This window comes from Arvicanthis niloticus, chromosome 4 (assembly GCF_011762505.2).
Source record: "Arvicanthis niloticus isolate mArvNil1 chromosome 4, mArvNil1.pat.X, whole genome shotgun sequence".
Classification (NCBI taxonomy): Eukaryota; Metazoa; Chordata; class Mammalia; order Rodentia; family Muridae; genus Arvicanthis; species Arvicanthis niloticus.
The window spans coordinates 104,412,443-104,439,186 of NC_047661.1; the positions used below are offsets into that span (position 1 = coordinate 104,412,443).

The window sequence follows — 26,744 nt, forward strand, 5'->3', positions numbered from 1 at the left end:
TCTGGTACGAGAATGAAGACACCCCACTGGTGAAGGGTGGGTAAGTGGTAAGTTCAGATTCAGCTGTGTTTGTTGGAAGCCATGAAAACCTACCTTACTTACAAGGGGTCTTCTGTTAAAAAAAAAAACAAAAAACAAAAAACAAGACATAAAGAAACAAACGCTACTTCAGAATAGAGAGAACATGTAACTTAAGAGCCCTTTTTTCCTGATTTAAAGAGTTGTCAAGGTCTTCCATGCCACTGTTGTCAGAGTAACAAAAATACTAAACAATGCTCAATGTAAAGCATATGGGAAATAGCACACGATGGTTCCTGTTTACCTTCTATTGTCTTTCTGCTTTTAGATAGATAGATAGATAGATAGATAGATAGATAGATAGATAGATAGATACATACATACATACATACATACATACATTTGCATATATAATTTAGGATTTGTGCTGTGAATCTGGGATTCCGACATCCATTTTATGGTTGTTAAAAGGGAGTGCTTGTCCTAGTTCCCTGAGTGTGTCCCCACCCACTTATCTAATACCAAATGTTGGATGCATAAGTCTACACCATGAGTTAAATAGGATTGACAGAAATAAAAAAGCAAGGGAGGACTCATGCCAGCATCCGTGGCCTTAAATCCATGCCCTTTCAAACTTGCTAAGACTCATCAGCAAGAGAGTTAACTTGCCTGTATAAACATCTCTTTTAAAATCAGCCATAAAAATACGAGTCAACTGATAATGGTGGATATCTAGATTCAATAATGCCATCAGCTTTGTCAAATGAGTTAGGTGTTTAGAAGAAAACGTCTTAAAATCTGATTAATTTTTCTCAATCATAAATGTTCTCACAATATAAGAAAAAAATCCTTTTGAAGCTCTTTGTAGGGATTCCCTGCCATGTGAATCCTATGTGGAGCTAACAATGTGCTGCACAGATAAGGATATTTTAATCTCATGATGATGACGCCAGCCTTCTTTCAAGATCTGTTTAAAGCTGATATGATTAGGACCACAAAGAAAAGCTTCAGTAAGTGTGGAAACATGGGAATGGTAAGACGGCTTTATATAATTATCCTTGCATTGTCCCCAAAGCATATAAACCACCACGTAATAACTAATATCACAGCTTCTAACAGGCGTTTACTTGGCAACATTTGCCATATGTCACCTTCTATCACATCACTGGGTTCAATGAGTCATTTGGGGCAATACAGCCCTGTTCTTTTTATAGACAGAAATGTCAGCCTTGCAGGTTAGTGTCCTGTCATCCTAAGGAAAACCCTGGTGTCCATTTGGGCATCATTTGCCTTCAGCTCCAGGCTTTACACGTTCACAATTCATTGAGACATGTTCTGTGGTGTGCAACATGCCAGGAATCTCTTGTGTCCCCTGAAGCCAGTATGGCTCCCAGACTGGCATCACCCACATCTGAGAGCTAACCACTCCAGAGCACCCAGAAACTGAAGTGAGACTCAGAAGCCTGTTTTAGCAAGCTCTGCAGGTGATTACACTGCAGGTGAATGTTTGAGAACTCCTGCCATAGAGTAAAAGAATGTTACTTTGCTATATACAGATATATCTGTGTTGCAGGGCTTGGGAAAGAGCCCAGAGCTGCCTGCCTGCTGGACAACTGTTCTACCACTAAACTGACACTTTTGGCTCAACCCTTTGTGTGAACCCAAAGGGTAGTTATTAGAGCAGGGCAATTTTGTAGCATCCTGTGTTTTCAGGCCTAAGATGCTGCTGTACTTAATGGAACACAATAATACAAAAAATTTTGTTTTCACAATGGTACCAATCTTCAGAAAATTTTATTAAAGGTTTACGCTAAAGTATGTTTTCAATTCCTAGTAAGCCACTGATGTAAATTTATCTGGAAGTCTGAATTTTAAAAAAATAATAAAATTAAAGTGATTAATTAAAACATCACAACATTACACAGACAAAAATGGATGACGTATATGTCATAGGTTTATTAATCTCTGTGATCAAAATGAAAAACTAACTAAGCTGATTACTGCATTTATCTTTAACATTTCCTGGTCTGAAATGTGTGTCATCCATGCAATTATATCTCTGTAGACAGAATGAGGAATGAACAGGACAGGAAGTCCTGTCTGCTACACACAGACAAACCAGGGGATGTTCTAGAAAATGAATAAAATGAGCTGCTAATATCTCATGTAGCAATCCTGTGTGGTTAGCACTCTAAAAAGAAATAGAACCAAGTAGACCAAACATAAAGATACTTGGGGTTTGTTTGTTTGTTTGTTTGTTTGTTTTTAACATGGTATCAACCCCAGGGAACATGGTTTCCCACTTGCAAAAGGAATGGATTTCATTTAAAAAAAATACATAGTTCAATTCCTACCCACAGACATCATAGATACCAAGAGAAAAATGACAGGGGAAAAGTATCATACACACATAGTTTCTACCAAAAAATAGGAATCAGGTTTACAGTGTGATTTATATTAATTATTATTTCTTTTTTCTTAATTTTGATAGGATCATGAATTTGCTTTTATGGTTATGTGTATCATAAAGCTGTAGGGTTGCAACCTGCCAGTTTTTCTCAGTATTTTAGTGAAGTTGTATATGAGGTAACAAAGTATGGAGAGTCCTGCATCATAGCAGGCTTTCCCAATGGAAGCTGGATTTTGGATAATGTTTTAAGATTATAGAAAAAAACAGTATCATGAAGGGGCACGGAGCTTTCATGACCTCCATTTCACAGAGGTCACTGTCATCAGATCCTTTTATTTTTGAAGTATATAAAAACAATGATGGGCTAGCATTTGCCAAGTATTTTAAAAATAAGAAATTTAACTCTATAATGTTATAGAATACTTTGGCTAAATAATTTGCAAAAAAAAAAAAAAAAAAACCAAAACCAAAAAACATTAAATCAATACCACAAAGTCATATTATATATTCACAGTAGAGAAAATCTGAATGTAAATAATACCTGTGACTGTGCATTGATATTGGCTCCTTCCTTAACTAGAACTTTGACAACTTCTGCTTGTCCGGCCAATGATGCAATGTGAAGAGCAGTATTTCCCTTCTGTTAAAACAGAATAAAAAATGTTACAGGCTTCCAAACTGCATAGAAATCAAAATATATAAACACTTACATGTTCGTATTTTAAATTATTAAAATCTGCGCTTTGTCATGGTGAACCATTCGTTTTTCCCAAGCCCACCTTGCAAAGGATTTTTTAAAAATAAGTAGTTGGGAGTCTCCTCTAGCATTATTTTTCTTTCTTTTGTAATACTGGTGCTGTATTAGGACCATAAGAGGACCGGATTTTAACAAAGCCACAGTTTGTGCATATGTGTCCTGTAGAATTGAAGGGATTTTAATAAAACAAAACACCAAACCACCTGATTGTAAGAAAACACCAATTTAAAAATGTCCATTGAGACATTGCTTTATTAACGGTGCAAAAATGAGTAGGGAGACTGGAGACATGGCTCAGTAAAGAGCACACAGACCCCATCACCTACAGTAGGTGGCTTACAACCAGACCAGTCCCAGACCACCTGGGATCCACAGTTGATACCCCTATTTCAGGAAATCAAGAATGGCAGATTGGATATACCACATCTTCCTGATATGTGCAAGGCCCTGGGTTTGGCCCCAAGCATTCCCTTTTCAACCAAGAAGGGGCGGGACAAAGCTAGGAAAGGTAGTGGAGGGGAGTTGAAAGGAGAAAAAAAAAAACCTCAGTAGAATTTAGAAGGAAAATAAGAGCAATAACAAATATCATTTAAGCAACCAACATGTGGTGGGCTTAAGGAATAATTATGTTAATATGCATAATTCAAGGGAGGGAAATACTGTGAACTCTATTGCAACCAATAGTTTAATGATTCTGGTAATTGAAACCATGACCCAAAAGTTCTTTCCCAGTACAGAACAAAGGATCTGATATACTCATATCAAACAGAATGACTCCAAAGAAAGATACATCAATTTAACCCAAGCGTAGAGAACATTGCTCGTTTGCACTGAGAAGGTGCCATTTCAGCTGAGTTGGTTTAATGCCGCTGTTGGTATGTTTGTTTGTTTGTCTTAAATCAATTGATTGTAAGCAAACAGGTGCAAGAGGATCATGCTGATCTAGGCTTTTTTTTTTTTTAATCAAACAAAGAACAATAGTAGATTTGGACCGAGATCTGGGCTTCCAGACTTCTGGAGTCTCACTTCTAAGTCCTGAAATGAAACGATTGCAATGCTTCAGAGTAAGAAAGTAAGGTTTCAGCTTTACTCTTGAGTGGTCAATAACTGGAAAAAAGTTTTAAACCTCTTCAAAAACTAAACAAATGACTATAAATTAAAAAGAATAACAAAATAGAACAAAACAAACACACAAAAGAATCCTCATTGTAATGAAACATGAACAGTACCTTGGTGGCAGAGTCCACGGAGGAGCCTCTCCCCAGCAGCTCCTGCACGAGGCCCACGTGGCCTTCCTTAGCGGCCAGATGGAGAGCATTGAGTCCATTCTGAGAGAAGAAGAAGTCAGGCTTAGAGCAGTGAAATGATAAAAAGACAGGGTGCTAACCACACTCAAACACAACCCACGCCAGACACACTCATGTCCTGTCTCTGGTTTTATTTTCGTTTTAAATTTTATTTACTTTTTTTGTGTTCACTGAAGGCTATTTCAGTTCTGAAAAGTGAATCTCCAGAGACAGAGGCACAATGGTAATTGCACACTAGAAACAAGGTTTGGAGAACTTCATTTTAGCAACCTTGAACTTCTTTAATAAAGAAGTATAGAAACATGAGACTGGAAAGAGCCCTCCATGTTTAGATCTAAGCCTCTTAGTTTAGTCCCTGGCACTTCCAGAGCCCAGATAAAACGCTGAAGGTCAGGGCTGGAGGTATGGTTCAGCGGTTAAGAACCCTGGCTGCTCTCTCAGAGAGCCTAGGTTCAATTCCCAGCATCCACAAGGCAGCCCACTACTGTCAGTTACTGCAGTTTCAGGATTTCCCGTGTCCTTTTCTGGCCTCCATGGGCACCTGTCACACATGTAGTATGCAGATATACATACAGGCAAAACACCTACGTGCCTGAAGTATTAAAATCATAATTTAAACATTATATTTAAGTAGCTAGGCATTGCTACACACCATCTGGAACTTGGTGCTCACGGGGACAGAACAGGAGGGTGCCTGGGTTAGCTCGTGAGTTGAGCCGCCTAGCTCCAGTGAGAGACTATCTCAGAGGAATAAAGCAGAGAGTGGAGCAGAAAAACTCTGAGTGTGCTTCTTTGCCCTCTGCATATGCACAAGCACATCCAGGACACATTCATACACATATACATATATGCACATATATACAAAGTGCACACACATGCATATGTACACATAAAACATGTGTTTTCTAATGAGAAAATAAAAACAGTAATTCCGAATTATTTACTGTGCTGTCTAAAGTCAAAACTTTGTCCAATATCAAATATAAAGTATCTCAAATAAATCTTATTTTTAAATAAATGACAGAAAATCTCTATTACAAAGTGATTAAAAGCCAAAAGAGCATGTTTAAGGTTACACAACTCTCAACGATAGTATTATACTTCAAATGAATTTGGATACCCAGAGCCTTTTCTTTTTAATTGGATATTTTATTTATTTACATTTCAGATGTTATCTCCTTTCTCCATTACCCTCCAAAAAAACCCTATCCCATCCCCACTCCTCCTGTTTCTATGAGGGTGTGCCCCCACCCACCCACCCACTCCCACCTCCCCACCCTCGAATTCCCCCACAGTGGGGCATCTCGCCTTCATGGGACCAAGAACCTAAAAATCAATAAATAAATTTATCTTAGAATCTCTAATAACACTGTCAAATCCAGTTTCTACCTACATAAATCCCTAAAATCAATGTACCACAGCACTGAAAAAAATGTTATCTGTATCTAAATGTGACTTATAAATTCAATGTGTTATTTGTTAAAGAACTAATGACATTCTTCACAGAAATACACACTTTTACAAATCCTCTCCTAAAACTCAAGAAATCGCAAAAGACTCCAAGTAGCCAAAACTGACCTCAACATATACAAGTAAGTTGGAGTAACCCAAGCAGTAGAGCACAGACATAGAAAGACACGTGGCCTCACAGGACTGAACAGAGAGCCCAGGAATGAATCAATGTAATCAATGTACTACAGTCAATTGATTTTTGACAAGTATATTAAGAACACTCATTTGGGAAAGATAGCCTTTTCAAGAAATGCAACAATGATCCCTTTGTTTTAATAATCTACAAAGGAGTGAAGCAAGTCAAGAGAGAGAGAGAGAGAGAGAAGGAAAGAGAACAATGACAAAATGAGCAAGCCATCTGAATAGACGTTTCTCAAAAGGAAACATACAATAGAGAACAGGCATGTGAAAATACCACTAATTATTAGAGAAATATAAATCAAAACCATAAGATATTAAAGCATTCCTATCAGAATAACCAATGGCCCTTATCAAGAGGACAAAAATGTCAAATTTTGGTAAATATGTGCAGAAAAAAAATGAACCTTTATGTTGTTGTTAGAGAAGAAAATTGGTCCAGCCAGTGTAGAAAATGGTATAGAGTCTTCAAAAAGCTTAAGAACCGAGCTACTGTATAACCCATTGTCTCACTACTGGGTATACCAAAGGAAATGTAATAAGTATGCTAAAAAGATCTCTGCACCCCTGTGTTCAGAACAACATCACTGGCAGTAGCTAAGAAGTAAAACTTTCTCAGGTGGCCACAGTGGAAGAATGGATTTAAAGAGATACACAGTAAAATATTGTTCATTCGCACAATGAAATTCATGACATGAGAAAGTTGAAGAGCATACTATTAACTGAAACAAGCATGCATCCCTCTCATGTGGAATCTGAAGACTGACTTCATACAAACTGTGAATATAATTCTGTTTCCCAGACATTGGGAAGGATAGAAGAGAGGGTCGGATAGGAAGACACTGGCCAATGGGTGCAATGTGGCAATTAGAAAGAGAAGAAATAATTTTTAAATTGGCAGAAGAAAGGATTGTGAATGTTCTCGACAGAGTGAATAATCATTGTTGAGGTGATAGATAAGGTAATTAGTTTAACCAATCATTAACATAACTAAACACATGCTGAAACTTCATCGTGTACCCAATATGTACAATTATAATGTGCCAATTAAAGATTAAATGAATTACCTAAAAAGAAGAAAACATGCAAAAACTTTTACCATGAATAATGAGTCATGATGACTTACTTAATGTAATTAATTGAAAATAAAAGGTTAACAGACATTATAATGATAAGGGTTTTTTTTTTTGTTTTTGTTTGTTTGTTTGTTTTTTACATCAGGGTTTCATCTAAATAGGATTAGAGATCTGGGTTTGAAGATATTTTTTACAGATGTTTTAGGTCTACCGGAGAAAGAAAGACTTGCTCTGCCAAAGCCATCTCCTCTCTAAAACATGAGGTCATGTAATTGAGGCTGATGATTGGCTATTGACTGACAAGTATGTGTGACTTTCTGTGCTGACTTACTCTGGAGAAGTTCCTTCCAAGACCAGAGACATCACTTCACTGTTTGCTCTCTGGAAAGTCTATCTCTTTTCATTTAAAACTAGGATCTTCAGGCTGGAGAGATGGCCATGTATGTATGAGAACTTCCATTCATATCCTTAGCATCCTTGTAAGAAGCCCACTGTACCTGTGTAGGGCACTGAGCTGAGAGACAACCAGGTGTCTGGTCGAACGAGCTTCTGAACCCCGGAGACCCTTTAGGGACGGTAGAATGTTCAGCTCTGTTCCCGGCCCCCTGCCTCTCTCAGCTTCCGCCCTTCACAGCCCCTCCCACAGAGAGGTTGAGAGGTCTACGACCATCATCGGTCACGTAGGAATGGTGCCCCAGGCTCTCCTCACATGCATATGAGGCATCCCCAAAAACCTCAGACTAAGCCACTGAGGTTACCTGCTGCTAAAACCTTCACCCACCCCAAACTGTATATATTGAGCTTAATTGAGAAGTAAAGCGCACACAAGAACCATTCTGTTGCCCAAGAACTTCCGTCGTGGACCCGGCCGCCCCTCTTCACCAGAGGTGCTAACACTGGGCAAGGAATCTACGGCCTTTCCCTGCTACCTGGCTGGCACTTCCCAGCTTAGCAAAGAGCTGTAATGCCTCGGAACCCGCCGGCTCTCCCAGAGCCTGTCAGGAACGCCGGGCTGCCTCCTTGTCAGCTAGTCGGCTCCTTATCGGCCTAGCCTGAGCCTGGACTGGTTCAGCATGGAGAAACAGGGGCAACACCCAGAAGAGACCTCGGAGAGGCAGGGGCAACATCTGGAAGAGACCGGTCAGCGACAGGGCGCCAGAGGCAGCAGCCGGGGCAGACAATCTCCCCTCCCTGCTCTCACGCCCTGCCCTCAGCCCTCCAGGACAAGGGTCCTACATACCTGTAACCCCACTGCTAGGAGAGGCTGCAAAGGAGGCTCTCTGGGGCTAATAGGCTAGTTAGCCAAGTGAGATCAATAGGGTTCAGTGACAGACCCTGTCTCGAAAAGTGAGGTGGTCATCAATTAAGTAAGACTCCTGATGTAGAACTGTGACCTCCACACTGTGTACACACATAAACATGCAGGTATATACATACACACACATACACACACACACAAGATCTTTCTGGTGATCACTTTTATGTCACTACAATTTTCTATTTAAATACTTTAATTTTTATTGTGGGTATTTTTGGTTATTTTATTTATATACATTTCAAATGTTGTCCCCTTTCCCGGTTTTCCCTTTGCAAACTCTTCATCCCATCCCCCTTCCCCTTTGCCTCTATGAGGGTGCTCCCCCACCCACCCACCCACCCATTCCTGCCTCACCCACCACTCTAGCATCCCCCTTATGCGGGGGGGTATCAAGCCTCCACAAAAACAAGGGCCTCCCCTCCCATTGATTGTAGCAATCCTCTGCTACATATGTAGCTGGAGCCATGGGTCCCTCCATGTATAACAGAATTTGTTTGATACATATTGTCAGAAATAGGAACTTAGCATGTGGACCTGGCTCTGTGAGCTAAGGTGATTGCCCCCAAGCCTGACACCTGAGTTTAATCCCTAGGTTCCACTGTGCTCTGACCTCCTCAGATCTGCTGTGGCATGCTTATGCTTACATATACATACGTGTGTGTATGTATGTATGTGTGTGTATATATATACATATATACATATAAATACGTATATATAATCAACACAATAAATGGCAACTTAGCATTAATTGACTTAAATCTGTTTTATCTTATGAACATGAAATGGCTTTGAAGTTATGAGAGTGCACAGTGACAAACAACTCTGTATTACTGTACAGCTCAGTTCGCTTCCTGAGACTATATTCACTGCTGTTCACCATTTTGGTAAGTGCTCTGGGTACTTCTCCTGAAGACCCTCGCAGGTGCTCTTCCCATAGAAGAAATTTCCCACAGGAGTCTTAGTGACACTGGTACCTGGCAACAAAGGCCACATTTCACAGGACATTTCACCTTTGATAAATATGTTTCACACTGTTCAGGGACCAGGAAGGAGACAAGTATGGAGAGCAGGCAGCCTTCATGTTTGGGTGGAAACACAAGGCAGGTTCTAGGACTTTTCCAATAGAGATTCTTGCACATATGTTTGACGGCTAATTGTTCTTCTCATATCAAAACATAAAACTTTAGTTTCTGCATTCATTAGAACATTCAACATAAGCTTACTGAATTTGGCTGAAACAAAGAACTTTCTGGAATGATTTATTTATCCAAGACATTAAACATTCATCCCCCAACTATCAGGATAAACACGTGGTGAGCTCATTAGAAAGCTCCGTGTCTGGAACGTGTTATCACTATTCCCTGCAGAAAAGGCTTCACTGAATTATGGAGTATCGCTCACTACCCATTTGGTTTTTACATAAGGTGGATATGGGACGACGAACCAAGCAGCATTTATGACTTTGTGTGCATAATCCATTCTCTCTGTTAACTGTGTTCTGAAATGAGAACATGTGAAGGCCCTCTACTCCCTTTTATTGTCCTTTCATTTAAAAAAGAAGCACAGTTCAACGTTTGTCTTTTTTGCTAGTTGCTGGGAAACATCAAATAGATTCAACATCTGTCTGAACTAGGCAACTCCATTGTCTATCTCTTGCTACTTCCATTGTTTTGTGAAGTTTCATGTTTAATGACAGTATAATCACAATACCTGTGAACATGCGTATATACATGCTGTAAACATGCCAATGATTTATGAGGACATTTCATGGTCCCTTTTCATCTCAGCACAGAACTGTACTAAGTGCACTTTCAACAGTCTTATGATAAGCCCTGCTTCCTAGTGTTAATGAATAGATAGTAATTACACTTTACTGGTTCAACAGTTCCTTCTCGCCAGACACTGATGCCTCAAAATGCTAACAAACAGTGCTCAAAAACCTTAAATTTAATACCAAGAATTAAAAACAAAATCTAAGAACTATTTCAACTTAGAAGTATGGGCTAAACAATGAGCTGATATGCTTTGTACACCAGACTGTGTCGGGGTGAAGGGGTACCATATAATAAACTGCAAAAATCTGAAAGAAAATAAATGAATACATGGTAGAAAGAATTTCCCCCAAAATCATTGAGAGTACCAGCTGTCAGTTCATAAAAAGTTGCTAGAAGTCTTTCTGTTTCTGGTAAGAGGGACAGTATTTTTTTCCTTTTTTTATTGAATATTTTATTTATACTTCAGATGCCATCCCCTTTCCCCATTCCCCCCTTAGAAAACCCCTATCCCATGCTCCCTTTTCCTTTTTGCATTCATATACTTTTTTTAAAAATGTTAATCAAAGGCTTTATAAGTTTGGTAATGCTCAATCAGAGGTGTAACCCACTACCCAACCTAGATATATCAACTATCTTTGACTGGTGGAGACATGTCTGCCTCCCTGTCTCCCCCCCCCCCTTCTCTCTCTCATCACCTAACTTCTCCTCTCCTTCTTCTCCTCCTCTCCTTCTCTTTCTCTCAGTACTCCTCCCACCTTAGCTCCTACTACATATCACCCTTCCTGTTAAAATAAAACTTTTCTCTCAAAATACAATTAGAACATAATTATGCCAATTTGTACCAGTGAGGTACAAGATAGTCCTAATACCCAGTCCATCAGTTTGTTGACTAACCAGAACCTCTGTCATCTATCCTAACTAAAACATTTAGTTCTGAACCTGGCTTTCTCCTTGGCTTTAGAATGAATGTCAGTTGAAAACCATCCACTCAAATCTTTTCTCTCAAGGTAAATAGCCAGGATTGGCTATGAGACTATAAGTTTTCAACCCCGTCAGAAATCCAGAATGACTGAGTTAACTATAATTGTGGGAAGCACAAAGCATAGCTTCCAAAACTTAGCCAATTTATAGAGACCTCTGAACATCTGGACACTCCCTCTACTACAAAACATTGGAGCATCTGTTCTTCAACCTTCTGGCCCAGGATCATCTGACAGACCTTAGTGATGCAGAGTTATTAAGAGCTGATTACTCTGTCTAGGCAGATATAATCAGTTGACTATTCTGCAAGTGTGTCCTTTTCTGGACAGTAATTTGTCTGTAGATGGAAAGAGGCAATTCTTGTCTAGTGGCTGTCTCACCACAACTGGAGTAGCTCCAAAGATGCTCAATTTCTTCTTAGAATTCAATACAGGAAGCTGTCAGGAACAGACAGGTCTCTAATCAAAATGAACATTAATACAGAAATGTTTGTCACGTCAATTCTGTGGACTTCTGACGTTTTGAAAACCAACTATCCATGTAAAGTAATCTGGACTGTTGTTTGTTAACTCCACTCAGCTATTTCTAAATAAAACATAGAAAACACCCTAACAATAAACTCCAAGCCATGAATTTGCTATAGTCCCTTAACTCACAGGCTAACCATCTCAAATCTGTTAAAAAGTGAAAGGACTGGGTCTAAGCCTTGTATTCCTAAATGTGTTATACTGGTACAATGCCTATGAGTAACACTATACATCTCACTTTTATATCAATAAGAAGCTCATACCAATGAAAACCTTAAAATTTGTAATCAAAGTAAATTGGTGCCATTTAAGAAATTATACCTTCATCTTGATAATAATGGTACAGATTTCTACCAATAGGTTATGGCTATGCAATAAATCCTAGCTAATACTCTCTATTCCCACAAAACCACTACTTTTCCCTAGAAAGACAGCCCAACATTTACCACCTTAGGAGGAGCAGTATTTTTCACTTGAATATAATTATTAAACTTTTTTCTTTTTCTATCTTTCTTTATATTTATTTCTTTTTTATAAAGGTTATACACTATTTCTGAAGTGGTAAGATGTTGCTGGGGTTAAAGGAAAGTCTGTCCCTATGATTCTAAGTACCAGCATTGTGGCTTAGGACCACTCCCTGACCCTCTCAGAGCTCTGACTGTAACGTCTGCTGTAACATTTGTAAACAATGACAACGAAAACATAAGAGATGCCCTTTTGAACAACATGATGACAAACATAAAAGTGTAAGACCACCAATTGCATGCTTCAAACCAATTGTTTTGGTAATAGAAGGATGCAGAAATTAAGGTCCCTGTAGTTGCCTGTTGATCCACACCCTGCTGGACAAACATCAGTTCCTTCGTCCTCAAAGCTATATCATGGTCTTCACTGGATACTGTAGTGCAGCTTAGCCAGAAAATCTGAAGGAAAGTAACAGCTGGGCAGATGGCACATGAGTTCAAATATTAGTGTCCACATCCTATTTGTCTTATGAGAATAATACTGTAATATTTATTGCAGTGATGCGTTTTCATGAAAATATCTCTTGACCTCCAAAAGATTGAATGTTTGCTGGACTCCATGGCCAAGTTAATAAGTTTTGAGATCAATTAAACTATATAGTCAGCCTGCTATAGTCAGCTTGTTTACATTTAAACAGCTTTTAAGGGAACTAACATTAATATGCCTTGGAGTTTCCATTTAAGCAGTTTTTACAACTCCAGCATAGCTTTAATTTCAGATTATGTACTCTTCCATTCCTCAGAACCAGTGTAATATACATGTATGTGTGGATGGGCGTAGTGGTAATCATTTTCTGGAAGCAGCCAGCATGGAGGGCAACCTCAAAACAAATATCTACCCTATGTGTTACATGCAACATGTAGATCTAGCTTAGGAACTTCTGTTCTCAGTGATGAGTGCCATTCAGGGTCAGCTGGGATCAGCAAAATCACTGCTGCCCTTGTAAATCCCTGTTAAAGACTTCCATAAAGAGCCCCACCTCCCTTTCTCACAACATGTTTTCTGTTCTGTCCAACAAATACAGAAGCCTTTTGTTGGGGACAGACATGACAGATTTCAGACATATAAATCAGGGAACAGAGACAGACTGATTAGAGAAACAACAGAAATGCCAGTAACCACAACTGCAGAGAGATAGAAGACAAGGGGAGAGAGTGGAGAAATCAAACGTGGGTTTTCCCTTGTTTAAACTAATTCTGAGAGGAAGTTGCTTTATTTTCATTCCTTAATGTGTTGTCTACATATTCTGGTGCCCTCTGATGTTATTTAATAATAATCTGAAGCCTGGAATAATTAGTTTTGATAATGGAATACAAAAATGACTTATAAACACTCATGTTTAAGAAGTCCTTGTTTTATATACTTTTAAATAATTTTTTAATTTTATGTATGTTTGTATGTCTGACTTATGTGTGTGCACCATGTGTGGCCCCAAGACCAGAAGAGGGCAGAGATCAGAGTTCAGATTCACTGGAACTGGGGTTACAGGCAGTTGTGAGCTGCCTGACATGGATATTGGGAACTAAACACTTGTCCTCCATAAGAACAAGTGTTCTTAACCACTGAGCCATTTCTTCGGCTGCTATATACTTCATTATACAGAATACTTATCTAAAAATGGTTGAGTGGTATTCTACATGTACGAAAAATGGTTCTAAACACAAAGGTGTTAAGAGATTGTTCCCTTCATATTGTAGCATTAAAAACCCCAAGAAGGGTGATAATATCCCACCAGACAAGAGTCTAATGATGCTGGAACCAGAACCATAATAATCTTAATAATGGTGAGAAGAATTCCAAGTTTTGTGTATGTGTGTGTGTGTGTGTGTGTGTGTGTGTGTGTGTGTGTGAGAGAGAGAGAGAGAGAGAGAGAGAGAGAGAGAGAGAGAGAGAGAGAGAGACTGCTATGTAGTCAGCAGTTAGAGATCAGTTAGGTAGATTCAGTGGCAATATGGATATAGATAAGACTACTAATAAATTTATACTTATAAGGGGAGACATGTAACATAACTTGAACATACCACCTTGAGGTATAGATTCGCTTCAGCAGTTATGTATTTACCTGTCAGTTTTACTGCATTAAATACAGATTTGTTTCTAGCAATAGTTTCAGCATCTACCAATGATATTGAACAGGCACAAATAAGACTGTTCTGAGCATCAATATTTGACAATGGTTTCATGTATGTCAATGTTGATACAATAAAACAAAGTTTTTTTAAGCAGTCAACAAATATTCACTGAGGTTCTTGTATGAAATCATCAAGTTCTGTGGCCCTTTGATCACCAAGAGAGCTGTCACCTTTTGCACTACAGTTTTAGAATAATGCTATTTCTATACTCCATTTAATATGCCTAAATATACCTATACTGAGTAGTTAAACAATAAGAACATTCTGCTTCTCCGAAAAACCCATGTGCCCACGGCTCCTTTAAGGTACCTCTGTTTCTCTAACAAGCAATAACACAACGGTATGAATTATATATATATTCTGTCTTCAGAGATCTGTCATTTCAAAATGGACTAGTCTATTGCTTTTGTGTGTATGTCAGAATGTAACTAACACTCAATGGCTCTGTGAAACACTTTATTATTACTTATTCTCTTCGAAGTTCCCTAAAAGCATAAAAAAAGCGATCAATGGGCAAATAGGTCATGAAGTTAGGAAGAGAAATAGTGAATAGGGCACAATGAACACCCAATAGCAAGCACACTGCTACCTACTGGTTAATAGTTGTTAGATGGGAGTTCTAAGCAAGAAGGCAATGCAACATAGTTTCTAAACCTGGGTAGCCTATAAATGTGCTGGAGACGTAATAAAAACCAACTAGCAACTACATAGACGCGTCAATAATTTCATGTTCATATGTCTGGATAACCTGCTTTGTAAATCCTACAGGGCCTCTACTTTGACTTTTACACAACAGAAAACCCCAACTAACATCTGTAAGTTCTTTAACTATAATAAAATGTAAATGTTTAAAGAGAAGCAGGTAAAATATATGAGTTCAAGGGGAAGTTCAGAGGAAACGGTCGCTTTAAAGGACGGCAATCTGGCTTTCATCACTCCAACCATTGGAAGAGCTTAGTCAGTCAGCCTTGCCCCTGCTGACTCACTAAGCTCTCTCAAAGCAACAGTGCGAGTTTCCATAATGATAAGTTGAGCTGAGCATGGTTTATTCAAGAATATGTTTACTAACAAAAATATTGGTTTGTACACAGTAATTTATTTTTAAGTGTTTTGAATTCCAGTGGAACTGTGGGAGAACTCAATCAGAAAACCTTTATTCCATGAATAACCACCAACTCAGTAATTCAGAGACCTGATATTTGACATTGAAAATCTGATTTCTCTTCATTTCTGTGCTATGTTCACACAGTCTTATACTTGTGCTTAACTTATTTTTTATGGGTAGATTCGTTAATGACCAACAATATTCATTAAAGTAAAATGTTCACATAAGTCTCAAAGAAAAAAACTATTTTATCTACTTATAATGGCCATGTTTTGCTGAAATTTAAATGTTCAACTTAAAGGGAACACACTACTTAAATAATAGCTAAAGCTTACTATAGGTCTTTCTTATTATTCAAGCCCTACGTTAAGCACACAATTGTATTAATTCACCTAATCTTGAAATTAAACATATAAAAGATGAACTAACCAGTGACTTGGGGTAAGAAACCAAACTCAGCCTGCCAATCCTCACTGTAATCCTATTTTACTCTTTAGAACTCAGCTTCTTGTGACCCCTATCTGTAATTCTAATTAGTGAGAAATAGCTCAGACTCTGAAAATTATTTCTTAAGCTTTTTAGAATTACAAGGCTCAAATGAGCCACAGTGATAAAGAGAATATTAAAGTGAATTAGAGAATTCTGCGGCATTAAAGGAATACTAAACTTAGTTTTCACTTAAAAGTAAAACTGAAGAGTGGAGGTGTTGCGGCTGATGCCTTGGTTTCTTACAGTAGTAAAGAATTATGGTTCAAAGGTCAGATGGCAATTAATGACACAATGCTTCCCCACTGTTTTTTTTTTTAATTTTATAAATTTCATTATTTAAAACTCATGCAAATAAGTAAAAAGATCACACACCAAATCTAACCAGAATCAGTCTATACAACTCGATGTATTTCTACAGAATTAGAATAAGCCTTCAGAAGCGAAGCTGGAGAGCTTCGCTTCAATTTTATGCTTTGACTCTTGGATACATTTTATCCACTTGTTCTCCACCAAAAATGAAAAATCAATGACAGAATTGATGCAATAACTCACAACTCACTTACCTGCAATTGGTCCTTTCTTATCCCCTAATATTTAGACTCTCTAGTTCTTTTTTTTTCTACATGTTACACTATACCTTTTTATAGACATAATCCACTAGACAAGGCCATATATATGTGTGTCACTAACTATTTTAAAATATCCAGCACAGTGTTGTTTTTTTAAAGGAGTTGAAAACCTGGGTTGTCTCCCTTTAACAGGATTTCAGTGCATGCATCAGTCCAGACTCTCTTGTTTCCTATGTTACTAATGTTTCCTGTTCCTAACATGAAGTGCTTGCTTGCTTTCCTGCATATTGCTAAACTTTTAGCACTGAAGAGGTGGCTCAGTAGTTAGGAACACTGACTGTTCTTCCATTGGACGCAGGTTCCATTCCCAGCACCCCCATGGTGGCTCACAACCTTTTGTAGCTCCAGTATCAGGGAATCCAATATCCTCTTCTGGACTTCACAGGCACAAGGCATTTACATGGTACATAGACACGCATGCAGACAAACATATATACACATACACAAATGTAAAATTTTAGCAGTGAATGAAATTTGTTGATAAGGTTCTAGCATCTTTTTATAGTTATGGAAATCACATTAAAGTACAACTGTTTGGAAAAGAAAAGGAGCTCTGTGTTTAGTATCCAAATGGTTAATTCTAAGAAACTTGAATATTTTTTGACAAAAACTCCTTGCTGTCTTGGATGAGAGATTTCATCCTCAATTCTGTGATAATATGTTTTGTTGTTGTTGTTGTTCTCTATTTTCCTCCTCAGCCTCCATGAGCTGAATTACACATGTTCTCTCATTTCTCAAAGATAATATTCCATAAATTCTCTAGCCAGCCTTTTCCCCAGGGGCAGAGACCCCTTCACTCAGGCCCCCAATGACTCTGCACGTCCACTAAGGTTCAAGGGCTCATTTCAGACCAGCCATCAACCTCACCCAGAACAAAGAACTTCCTTAGGGTGTGTGCTCACACACACAGGCATGTGTGCGCATGCGTGTACCTTGTGACTTGCTTCTCTAAATTTTGGATTCTCACCCTGTCCTTAAAGACCTTTCATTTCTAGTTTAAAAAAAAAAAAAAGCCTGAAAAGAAACAGAAACAGAGTATGGGACAGAAGACAATTGTCTATGTCATCCTTATCACAACACCACACACACGGCATACATTACCCATCATGCCACAGACATTCACACACACACACACACACAGAGAGAGAGACAGAGACAGAGACAGAGACAGAGAGACAGAGAGACAGAGAGACAGAGAGACAGAGAGAGAGATTTAGCTCTGAATCATACGCATTATCAGTGTGACAGCTGTTTCTTAATATGGAACTGCCAAATTATCTTTAATATATGCATTTCCTTAATCTCTGGGAACTGGTTCCCCACAATTTGAAGTAGTTAGCATTAAAAACAAGATCATCTTTTTTTTTTTTCCCTGTTCTGTTTCTTATTCCAAAGACAAAAAGGCTAGAATTGGGGCACTCCATTTTGCCTTTGGAGAAGAAAGAAGTAGAGAGAGGGAGGAGAGAGAAAACTTCCTCAGAAGGGAGAAAAGATTCTTTAAAGTTGTCAGAAGAAGAAAAAGAATGGAGAATCTGAGTGGGCAGAATCTCAGCGACTGCTATAAGGCCAGGTGGCTTCCAATGGCACAAAGAAAATAACCAAGGAGAGAGGGTGAGAAACAGGAGTGACAGCTTTACCCCCTCATGTATATACCTCCTCATACCTCACCTGCATCTGGTCGTAGTTCCCACAAGAGTCATGTTGAGAACATATTTGATCAAAGCTTCTAACAGCAGAGATCAAGGTGGAACTCTAAAGAGACCTACAAGCAAACCCCGTTAGCTTTCTCTACTCTTCCTTTGAGCACTCAACTGCTGCTTACTTGGGATCTGCCTGGGGTAAATTTGACATTGCTTTTTCCTCAGCTGAAGCCAGTCATTAGGCCGGCATTCATGTATCCAAACTTAACTCCTGAGTGCCTCTGGGTAATACTCCTCTGATTCTCTCTCTTAACATTTCCCACTCCTGAAATTTTACACCAAGCCCTTTAATCACGACTGGCCTGACCAGTAGCATCTCTCTGTGGTAAATGTCTTCTCAAAACATTCCTGTAAACCTCGTTCCAAGGCAGAGGCCACAGTTCCAGCTAAGGCCCAGGCTTCAGCTCCAGCTCAGGCTCCCAAAAGTGCCCAAGCCTCTGTGAAGGCCCCATAGAAAAGTATCCTACCAATGTGAAGACAGATGGACTGCTGGGACACACCTACCCACACACTATTTGCAGATGACCAGTGTCCTATGCTGTTTTTACAAATAAACTCAAGGCAAGAAAAAAAAAACCTCGTTCTAGCTAAATCCTGACTATACAGCTTCCTTGATGTTACCAGACTATGAATGGGGGTTTACGCACCCCCATCCTACCCACTGTGCTTGCTCATTACTCTGTCCCATCTTCCAAATGCTTCCTTCTCCTTTGTAAGCCTCCTTCTGTGTTCTGCCTGTGTTCTCTGGCTCTCATTCCTCATCCTCTGAAGACTATAACTTCACTGCCACACTCTCCCACTCACTCACTCATGGACTTACCAAAATAATTTAAGGTTCCAGAATTCTTCTCTACCGGTGACACATCTTTTCCTTTATCTCGTATACTCACTCCAAGATCACACCCTAGCCCTTGCCATTTCAAAAGATGAGAACTTTCTTCCAAGATCTGTTTGCTACTCAATTCCTTGGCTACCACTTATCCAATGCCAGCAATTTTTCCACCACTGATATCTAGAATCCATTTGTTTGCCCCATTGCCCTCTGCCTACTCAGCACACATTCTGCACATGCTCTTTGGAATGATGTGCATGTTTCCTCCCATCATGTCCTAAGCTTGCTTGCATTTCTCTAGCTTAGCCATACATGCTTACTTAAATAGCATTCCCAAACACAAGCAATGCCATCTTCTGCCTGAACTGGACTGCAGAAGAACACACACACATGCTACCAAGATTCACTACAAACCCATACTCATGATCTCAAGCAGGTCCTTAACATTACTAGGCAATCGCAACCATCACAGTGTTAATCTTACGCATTCTCTCCTATCTTCTGAATCGATCATTTCACACCTTCTCTCTCCATAACCTCTATCACCTCTCTCCTATAATTCAGGTAGTAGCTTTGACTCATTTCACTGAACAAAAAGAAGGCAGTTAAAAGCTCTCGCCGCACCCCCAGCTTCCAGCCCTATATACATTCTACTTTCTAATACTTTACCCACGTGTCCTTTCTCTCTTTAAATATTTACACCCTTAGGAAAGGACAACTCTCCACAGTGTACCAGGCCTGATCACTTTAGCAGCTAATCAAGGAGCCCTTAGTCATTCTCCTGTCTCTTTAGTCTCTACCTGTCTCTTCCTTAAATCATGGATTTCTTTCCTTTCCCTGCTGACATTTTCCAATTATGAAACAGAAATGCTATTGCTCCGTTTACTTAAACAGAAATGCCTTTCTCAATCCCATTTCCTCTTCCAGCTACTCTCTTGTCTCCTCTGTGCTTTACAAAATGGGTCATTGGAGGACTATTTTGTCTGTCCATTGTCTAGTGAATGAACTCCATCTGACTCCACTCCACCCTCCACTGAAATTGTCCTAATGAAATCATCTCTTATTACCACATGCTCCAGATAATATTCAGTTCTTCGGATTATTTGACCAGCAGTATTTACACAAAGTTGACCATTTCGTAGATCCAAAAATAACTTTTTTAATTTGGCTCTCATGACACAATCTCTCCAGGTGTATCTTTTCTCATCTCATCAACTCATGCCCCTGAGTGCCTTAAGGTTCAGCTTTCAAACACCTCCTATTATTCATAAACACTCATAAATAATCTCATCCAGTTCTATGGATTAAGTATTGTCTATATGCTGACTGAACTGAAGTTTCTAGCTCTGGTCAAAGCTTCTTTTCTGAACTTCAGACCCATGTGTCCAACTCCCTAATCTTAAATGGATACCACATAGTAAACTTAAAATTTTCAAAATTGTCCAGATTATTCCTTCAAGGCAGCTCATCTTACAGACTTCTCTACCACATTTAAAAAAAAAAAAAAAAAAAAAAAAACGCAATAGTCACTTCTGCTATGGCAACCCCAAACTTCATTCTTCACCGTCCCTTCTGCCATCATCTTGTGCTGAATCCATCTGTAGAGGGCTCAAGTTCCTTGTGCTCACAGATGAACACTAGGGGAAGCAGGAAGAGATGTAGAACCTGTTCTCTGCCCAGAAGGCTGGGTAGCCTGGTGACCTGTGAGCTATCTGTAAAGCCAGGCCACACCTGGTTCCCTCAGACTGCTACATTTATTTCAGTCAATCTGCCTATACCCTTACCTTGAGCACCGCTTCTTAGTCAATAGAATCTGTCTTTATGGAAAAGGTCACATGTACTTTGAAAAGAAGTTCAATCTAATCATGTTTTAAGTTTTATTGTAAACATAAGATTAAGTTAATTAACACCAGGAAACTTTTTTTTTCCAAAATCATGCTGTACTTAAATGTGCCTAAGATAAACTTCCTGTGTCAGACTCCCGAAGTTTGAACCAACACTAGGTACAGAGTAGTGTTGAACAACTTCAATCTTGCCTCACGCGGCCATAGTGTGCATGCTGTGGTGTTTTCAGAATCCCCCACAACCACCAACCAACAAATCTATCCTTAAATTCTACCTGGAAGCCAAACAGGGCTCATGACTTCTGCCTGTTGCCTAGGGTAAAACACCTCATTTCTCAGCTAAAATAATTAAAGTTCTTTTCCCTAGGCGTCCTCTCTCCCTCCTGTCTGGGTGCCACTACTGAGCCCGAGTCAAGTGAGTTTATATCACTTCCTTCTTTAAAATTCTCTAATCACCTTTCTTTTTATTTAGAAGCAAACCCAATGTTTTTTTTTTCCTTAAAATAACCTACAAACTCTAACATTGCCTGTTCTCCCCTCACCTCCTCCTGTTCTTCTCCTCCCTTACTTTATTTCAGGCAGGCTGACCTTCCTGGTGGTCCTTGGACACATTACCTTGTTCAGTGTAGCCATCTCATCAAAATTTGTAAAATGGACTCTTTTAAAATGGTGCATGGCTTCATGCTCAGCTTTGTTGAGTAACTCCCTGGGCATCTTATCAGCCATGACACACTGCTCTGGTTCCATTCTCTCCTCTCTTGCTGTTATGTTTCTCTTCCATATCTTTTACTGCTTTTTCTTTTCCTTTTATTTATTTCCTTTTTTTTAATATCGGTCTTATTATAGATGCTAGTTGGCTCTGTATTCATAGATATCCACTTGTCTCTGTCTTCCAAATGCTGAGATTAAAGGCATACACTACCATGCCCAACTGATTTACTGCTTTTTATTGGTCCATATGGATTAGCTACTCTTCTATTTCTGAAAAAAAAAAAAGAAAAGAAAAAAGAAAAAAAGAAAAGAAAAAAAAAAAACACCAATACAAAGACAACTTCAAATGGAAAGTTTAATTAGGCTTATGGTTTCAGAGGGTTAAAGTCATGATGGTAAAGTGAAGGCATGTTGCCAGGAAGAACTAGGAGCTCACTTCATCACCCATAAAGAGGAAGTGCAGAAAGGGCACACTGGGAGTGATGGAAGTCTTTTGATACTCCATCTGCAATGGCACACCTCCTCCAATAAGGCCACACTTCCTAATCTTTCCCAAACACTTCTACCTACTGGGGACCACACAGTCAAATATTTGAGTCTATGGAAGCCATTCTTATTTAAGAGCAGAGGTCTTGCTTCTTTCTGCTCTACTGCATCCGCAGCACCAAAACTTTGTTTGAATGAACAGGTGAACAAGTGCTGTGCCTGACATCAGACTGAAAGAGAAGAACGCTGTGGTTATAGAGCTGACACAAAGTTGGAAAATGGGAGGCTGCTGGGAAATCAAGCAATACAATCTGTGTCCTTGGTCACAGGAAGAGAGGACTCAAGAGAATTCCCAGAATATTAAGTGTCCTGTTCCAATCTAAACCATGCAGACAGTACGTAAGAGCACAGCCACAGAAATAATTTAAATAAGATCACCCCTGGTTTCCAAAATGGACAAGTCATTACATTTCAGATCTCTTTCTCAGTTCCAGGAGGTACAAATACAGTCGAAACTTTTAGTGCTTTGAATAAGTACTTAATGAATGTCTGTTAGAATTGCTTACTACTGAGTAACTATCAATGCTGAAATCCAAAAGATTAGACAGGCCATATTTATTTCAAACTTGAATTTATTTCAAACTTTCATATTTATTTCAAACGTTATCTACTAAAAGGCAGAAAGGCTTTGTTTCATTAAACAAGGCATCAGCAATAAATAGTGCCCTGGTTAGTTTTTGTCTAACTTGACACAAGCCAGGACCATCTAGGAAGAAGGAATTTCGATTGAGAAAATGCCTCCTCATATTGATCTGTTGGTAAGCCTATGGAACATTTCCTTGATTGACAATGGATGTGTGAGGGTCTGGCCCACTGTGGGCAGTGCCATCTCGGGGCAGGTGGGCTTTGATTACATGAAAAAAGAATCTGAGTGAACCATGTGGAGCAAGTCAATAAGCAATCTTCTCTCATGTCCTCTGCTTCACTTTCTACCTCCAGGTTATTCTTGCCTTGAGTCCTTGTTCTGACTTCCCTTCCTAATGTATTGTGATCTAGATGTATAAGCCAAATAAACCTTTTTCTCACCAAGTTACTCTTGGTCATGGTTTCTTATCATAGCAATAGAAAGCAAACTATGACAACCATGCTGAAATTTAACTATACTGTACAAATATATTTGTGTCTAATTTAACTAGTTATAGAACTACAGTTTATTCAATGGTTCAATAATTCCATGAATTCAATTATTTTTATCTCAGTTTTATTGCCCTTATTAAGTCCCAAACTAGTAGTACTGTTCTTGGCATTTTTAAAGGCTGGTCCAAACCAGATGGATCCAAATGACATTTGTGAGAAAGATTTTAGTTGCAGAAAAACATTTTAGTTTAACACAATCCAGATAAATAGTAACTATTACCAAATTACAATGAAGTATAATCTTTCTTCTCTGATGGCACAGGCTACAGACATGCCATTTAAGATTCTGTCCAGCCTATGAAAATACTACTGCTTCTGCTAACAGGTAGGCTAAGAGTCAATATGAGATGACTGCATTATTCTACTGTGGATTGTCATGTTCAATAATATTTATGGAGTGCTGGTTCCTTTAGGAAGTTCTCAAACATTCCCTACAGTCACCAACAACTCCAACATCAGGTTGTTATGAACACTGAGGTTGAATAAATTCAGACACTTGGAGGTAGATCGCCCAGGGTCCCTTATCTGGAAAAAAAATTGGTCTCTGACACCCACATTTTTAACATAACTTCCAAAAATTGTTTGAGTCACACTAAGAGGACATCTTCTAAAGTGATTGTTGAATGCATCATCTTGTTACAGAAGGCTTGCTGTTATTATTATTGCCTTAAAATGATGTATTTTCCCTAGTATTCCCTAGTATTCATTTTTATTGGATATTATCTTTATTTGCATTTCAAATGTTATCCCCTTCCCTCGTCCTCCCCCAGAAACTCCTTATCCCACTCCCTCCCCTGCTTCTATGAGGGTGTCCTGCCTCCCCAACCTTGAATTCCACTACACTGGGGCATCACAGGACCAAGGGCCTTCACAGAACCAAGGGCCTCTCCTCCCATCGATGCCCAACAAGGCCATCCTCCTCTGCTACATATGCAGCTGGAGCCATGGGTCCCTCCATGTGTACTCCTTGGTTGGTGGTTTAGTCCCTGGGAGCTAGTTAGTTGATATTACTGTTCTTCCTATGGGATTGCAAACCCCTTCAGCTCCTTCAGTCCTTTCTCTCACTCCTCCATTGGGAACCCCATTGGGGCCAGTGCTCAGTTCAATGGTTGGCCGCTAGCATCCGCCTTTGTATATCTCAGGCTCTGGCAAAGTCTCTCAGGAGACAGCTATATCAGGTTCCTGTTAGCATGCACTTCTTGGCATCCACAATAGTGTCTGGGTTTGGTGACTGAATATGGGATAGATTCCCAGGTAGGGCAGTCTTTAAGACTGGCCTCTGTGCTGGGTGGATGATGTGTGTCTTTGATCCCAGAACTCAGCATGCAGAGGCAGGAGGATCTCTGTGAATTTTGAGGCCAGCCTAGTATACAAAAATGAGTTCAGGATATTCATGATTCTGTTACACAGGGAAGCCCTGTCTTGAAAACAAACAAACAAACAAAAACATAAACAAAAAGATTGTCTGCTTTGTGGGGGAGGGGGGAGAAAACATGGGTTTAAACGGATAAGTTTGCATCTTTATTGCTACAATTTGGTGTCAGTGATATAAAACCCCAAATAAGGACATTTTAAAAACGGTTGGTCCTTGTTGAGATATGTAAGAGGTGCCAAGCAACAGCCCTTTATTTTGAAGTCACTGTGGTGAAACAAATAAATTTGATACATGGTAAAAGTATCTCAACCTTCCTGGGTTTTTATTAATATTTCAACTAGCTATAAATGCTTATGGAAATGTTACTGAGTTTATTTTTACCACCTAGTTATCAGCCTTGTTTATAACACTACAATATCAATACAGACACAATTACTAAATAAATATTTTATAGGAAATGTATTTATGAGTTTCAATAAGGGAATGAATGTTAAGGTTAATTGTCTTTTTAACAGAGAAAAACTAACAAGACTAATAAATTCTAGTCTAATCTTTTAATGAAAACAAGCTTATGGTCATAATTACAATTATTGGGAAAAGAAAAATGAAAGCATGAAGGTTTTAGGGTATTTTCTTTTGCCAGATTAACTAATTTTCTCCATTCCCTTTAAGGACATTCTTCATCATAAAGCTCTGCCTCCCGGCCCTATATTTCCTTTAAGTTATTACAAACTAAGGTTATTCTTTATTAAATTTCAAAGTTCACATGATAATATATAAAGCCCATTTTACTTTTTGAAAAAAGAAATCTGATCCTAACTTCAGTTTTAGGACTCTTAGCACCCTAATACATGCAATATTTTTTGGAAAGTTGGTAAAGCCCAAATTATCTTTCATTGAGAAATACAACAGGGTAAAGAGAGTTCTGATTTTTTATATTGCATGTCATAATGTTCCCTGGAAACCCCAACTTAGAAGAAAAACAGAGGATATTCTTTCTTTTCTTTGTCCCTACACCATAGTATTTGAATGTCACAATTAGAAATAGGTTACGTTTAGTTTCAATGGTTGCCGTCTCTATTACCATATGTATGTATCTGGAAATTATTTTCAGTTCTACATTTTATTTGAATTTCAGTAGAAGTCTTGGTAAAAACAATAGAATTTCTGGTGATGGTTTTCTTTGAGTTAGGAATTTCTTTATTACATTAATCTGAGGAGGAATAAATACTCTGTTCTATTAATAATGGTAAGTTATTACTATGGTCCAAACTTTAGAATGAAGGTTGCTACTGCTGTACATATTGTTAAAGACAGCTCAAATATCTACTCAAGATGTCCTGTGGCAGATAAAATTTGAACATGACACACAGATGTGGACTGAATTTCTGTATCAATAAACTGAGGCTTACCCCACATCTCAGGATTTTCTCTCAGCTAAAGACAAAACATCACATGTAAAACTCATGGCACAAAACTTGATACATAACTCCTAAATTGATATTACTCACTTTAACTCTACAACTTCTAATTAACACATCTTTTAATAATAATTATAATAAGGCATAAACTACAGGCAACAACATCTGCTTTACAACTACTTAAGTCTGAGTGATTTGAGACAGTCAATCTCATAGTTTTGTGGAAGTCAATTGTAATTTTTGATTCTTCGTTGAATATATACAGTAGTTGTAATTAGACTGTAGGAACTATAGAAAATCATGTTTTAAGTTTCCTATTTCATACTTCAAATGTTATTGCATCCTGGGAAAGAAGCACTGAGCATGCTTTCACTCTGTTTAGAGAGTAGAGAACTGCCCCTTTCTGAACTGAAATAACATCCCAAAAGGGATAGAACTAGGCTTTGAGTCTATGGCTTATTATACCATGTCTCAGGGAA

At 38.7% G+C, this 26,744-nt stretch overlaps 1 protein-coding gene across 10 annotated transcripts in view; it reads right to left on the minus strand.

Annotated features, from left to right (window-relative positions):
* The window catches only part of Ank2 (ankyrin 2), a 214,650-nt gene that overhangs the window by 158,012 nt on the left and 29,894 nt on the right, over nucleotides 1-26,744 (minus strand). For all 10 annotated transcript variants that reach the window (XM_076933230.1, XM_076933231.1, XM_076933228.1 and 7 more), the window contains exons 3-4: nucleotides 4,415-4,513; nucleotides 2,970-3,068 (exon numbers count right to left, since the gene is read on the minus strand). In XM_076933230.1, coding sequence (XP_076789345.1) covers nucleotides 2,970-3,068; nucleotides 4,415-4,513 — 198 coding nt within the window. The remainder of the gene's footprint in view (nucleotides 1-2,969; nucleotides 3,069-4,414; nucleotides 4,514-26,744) is intronic.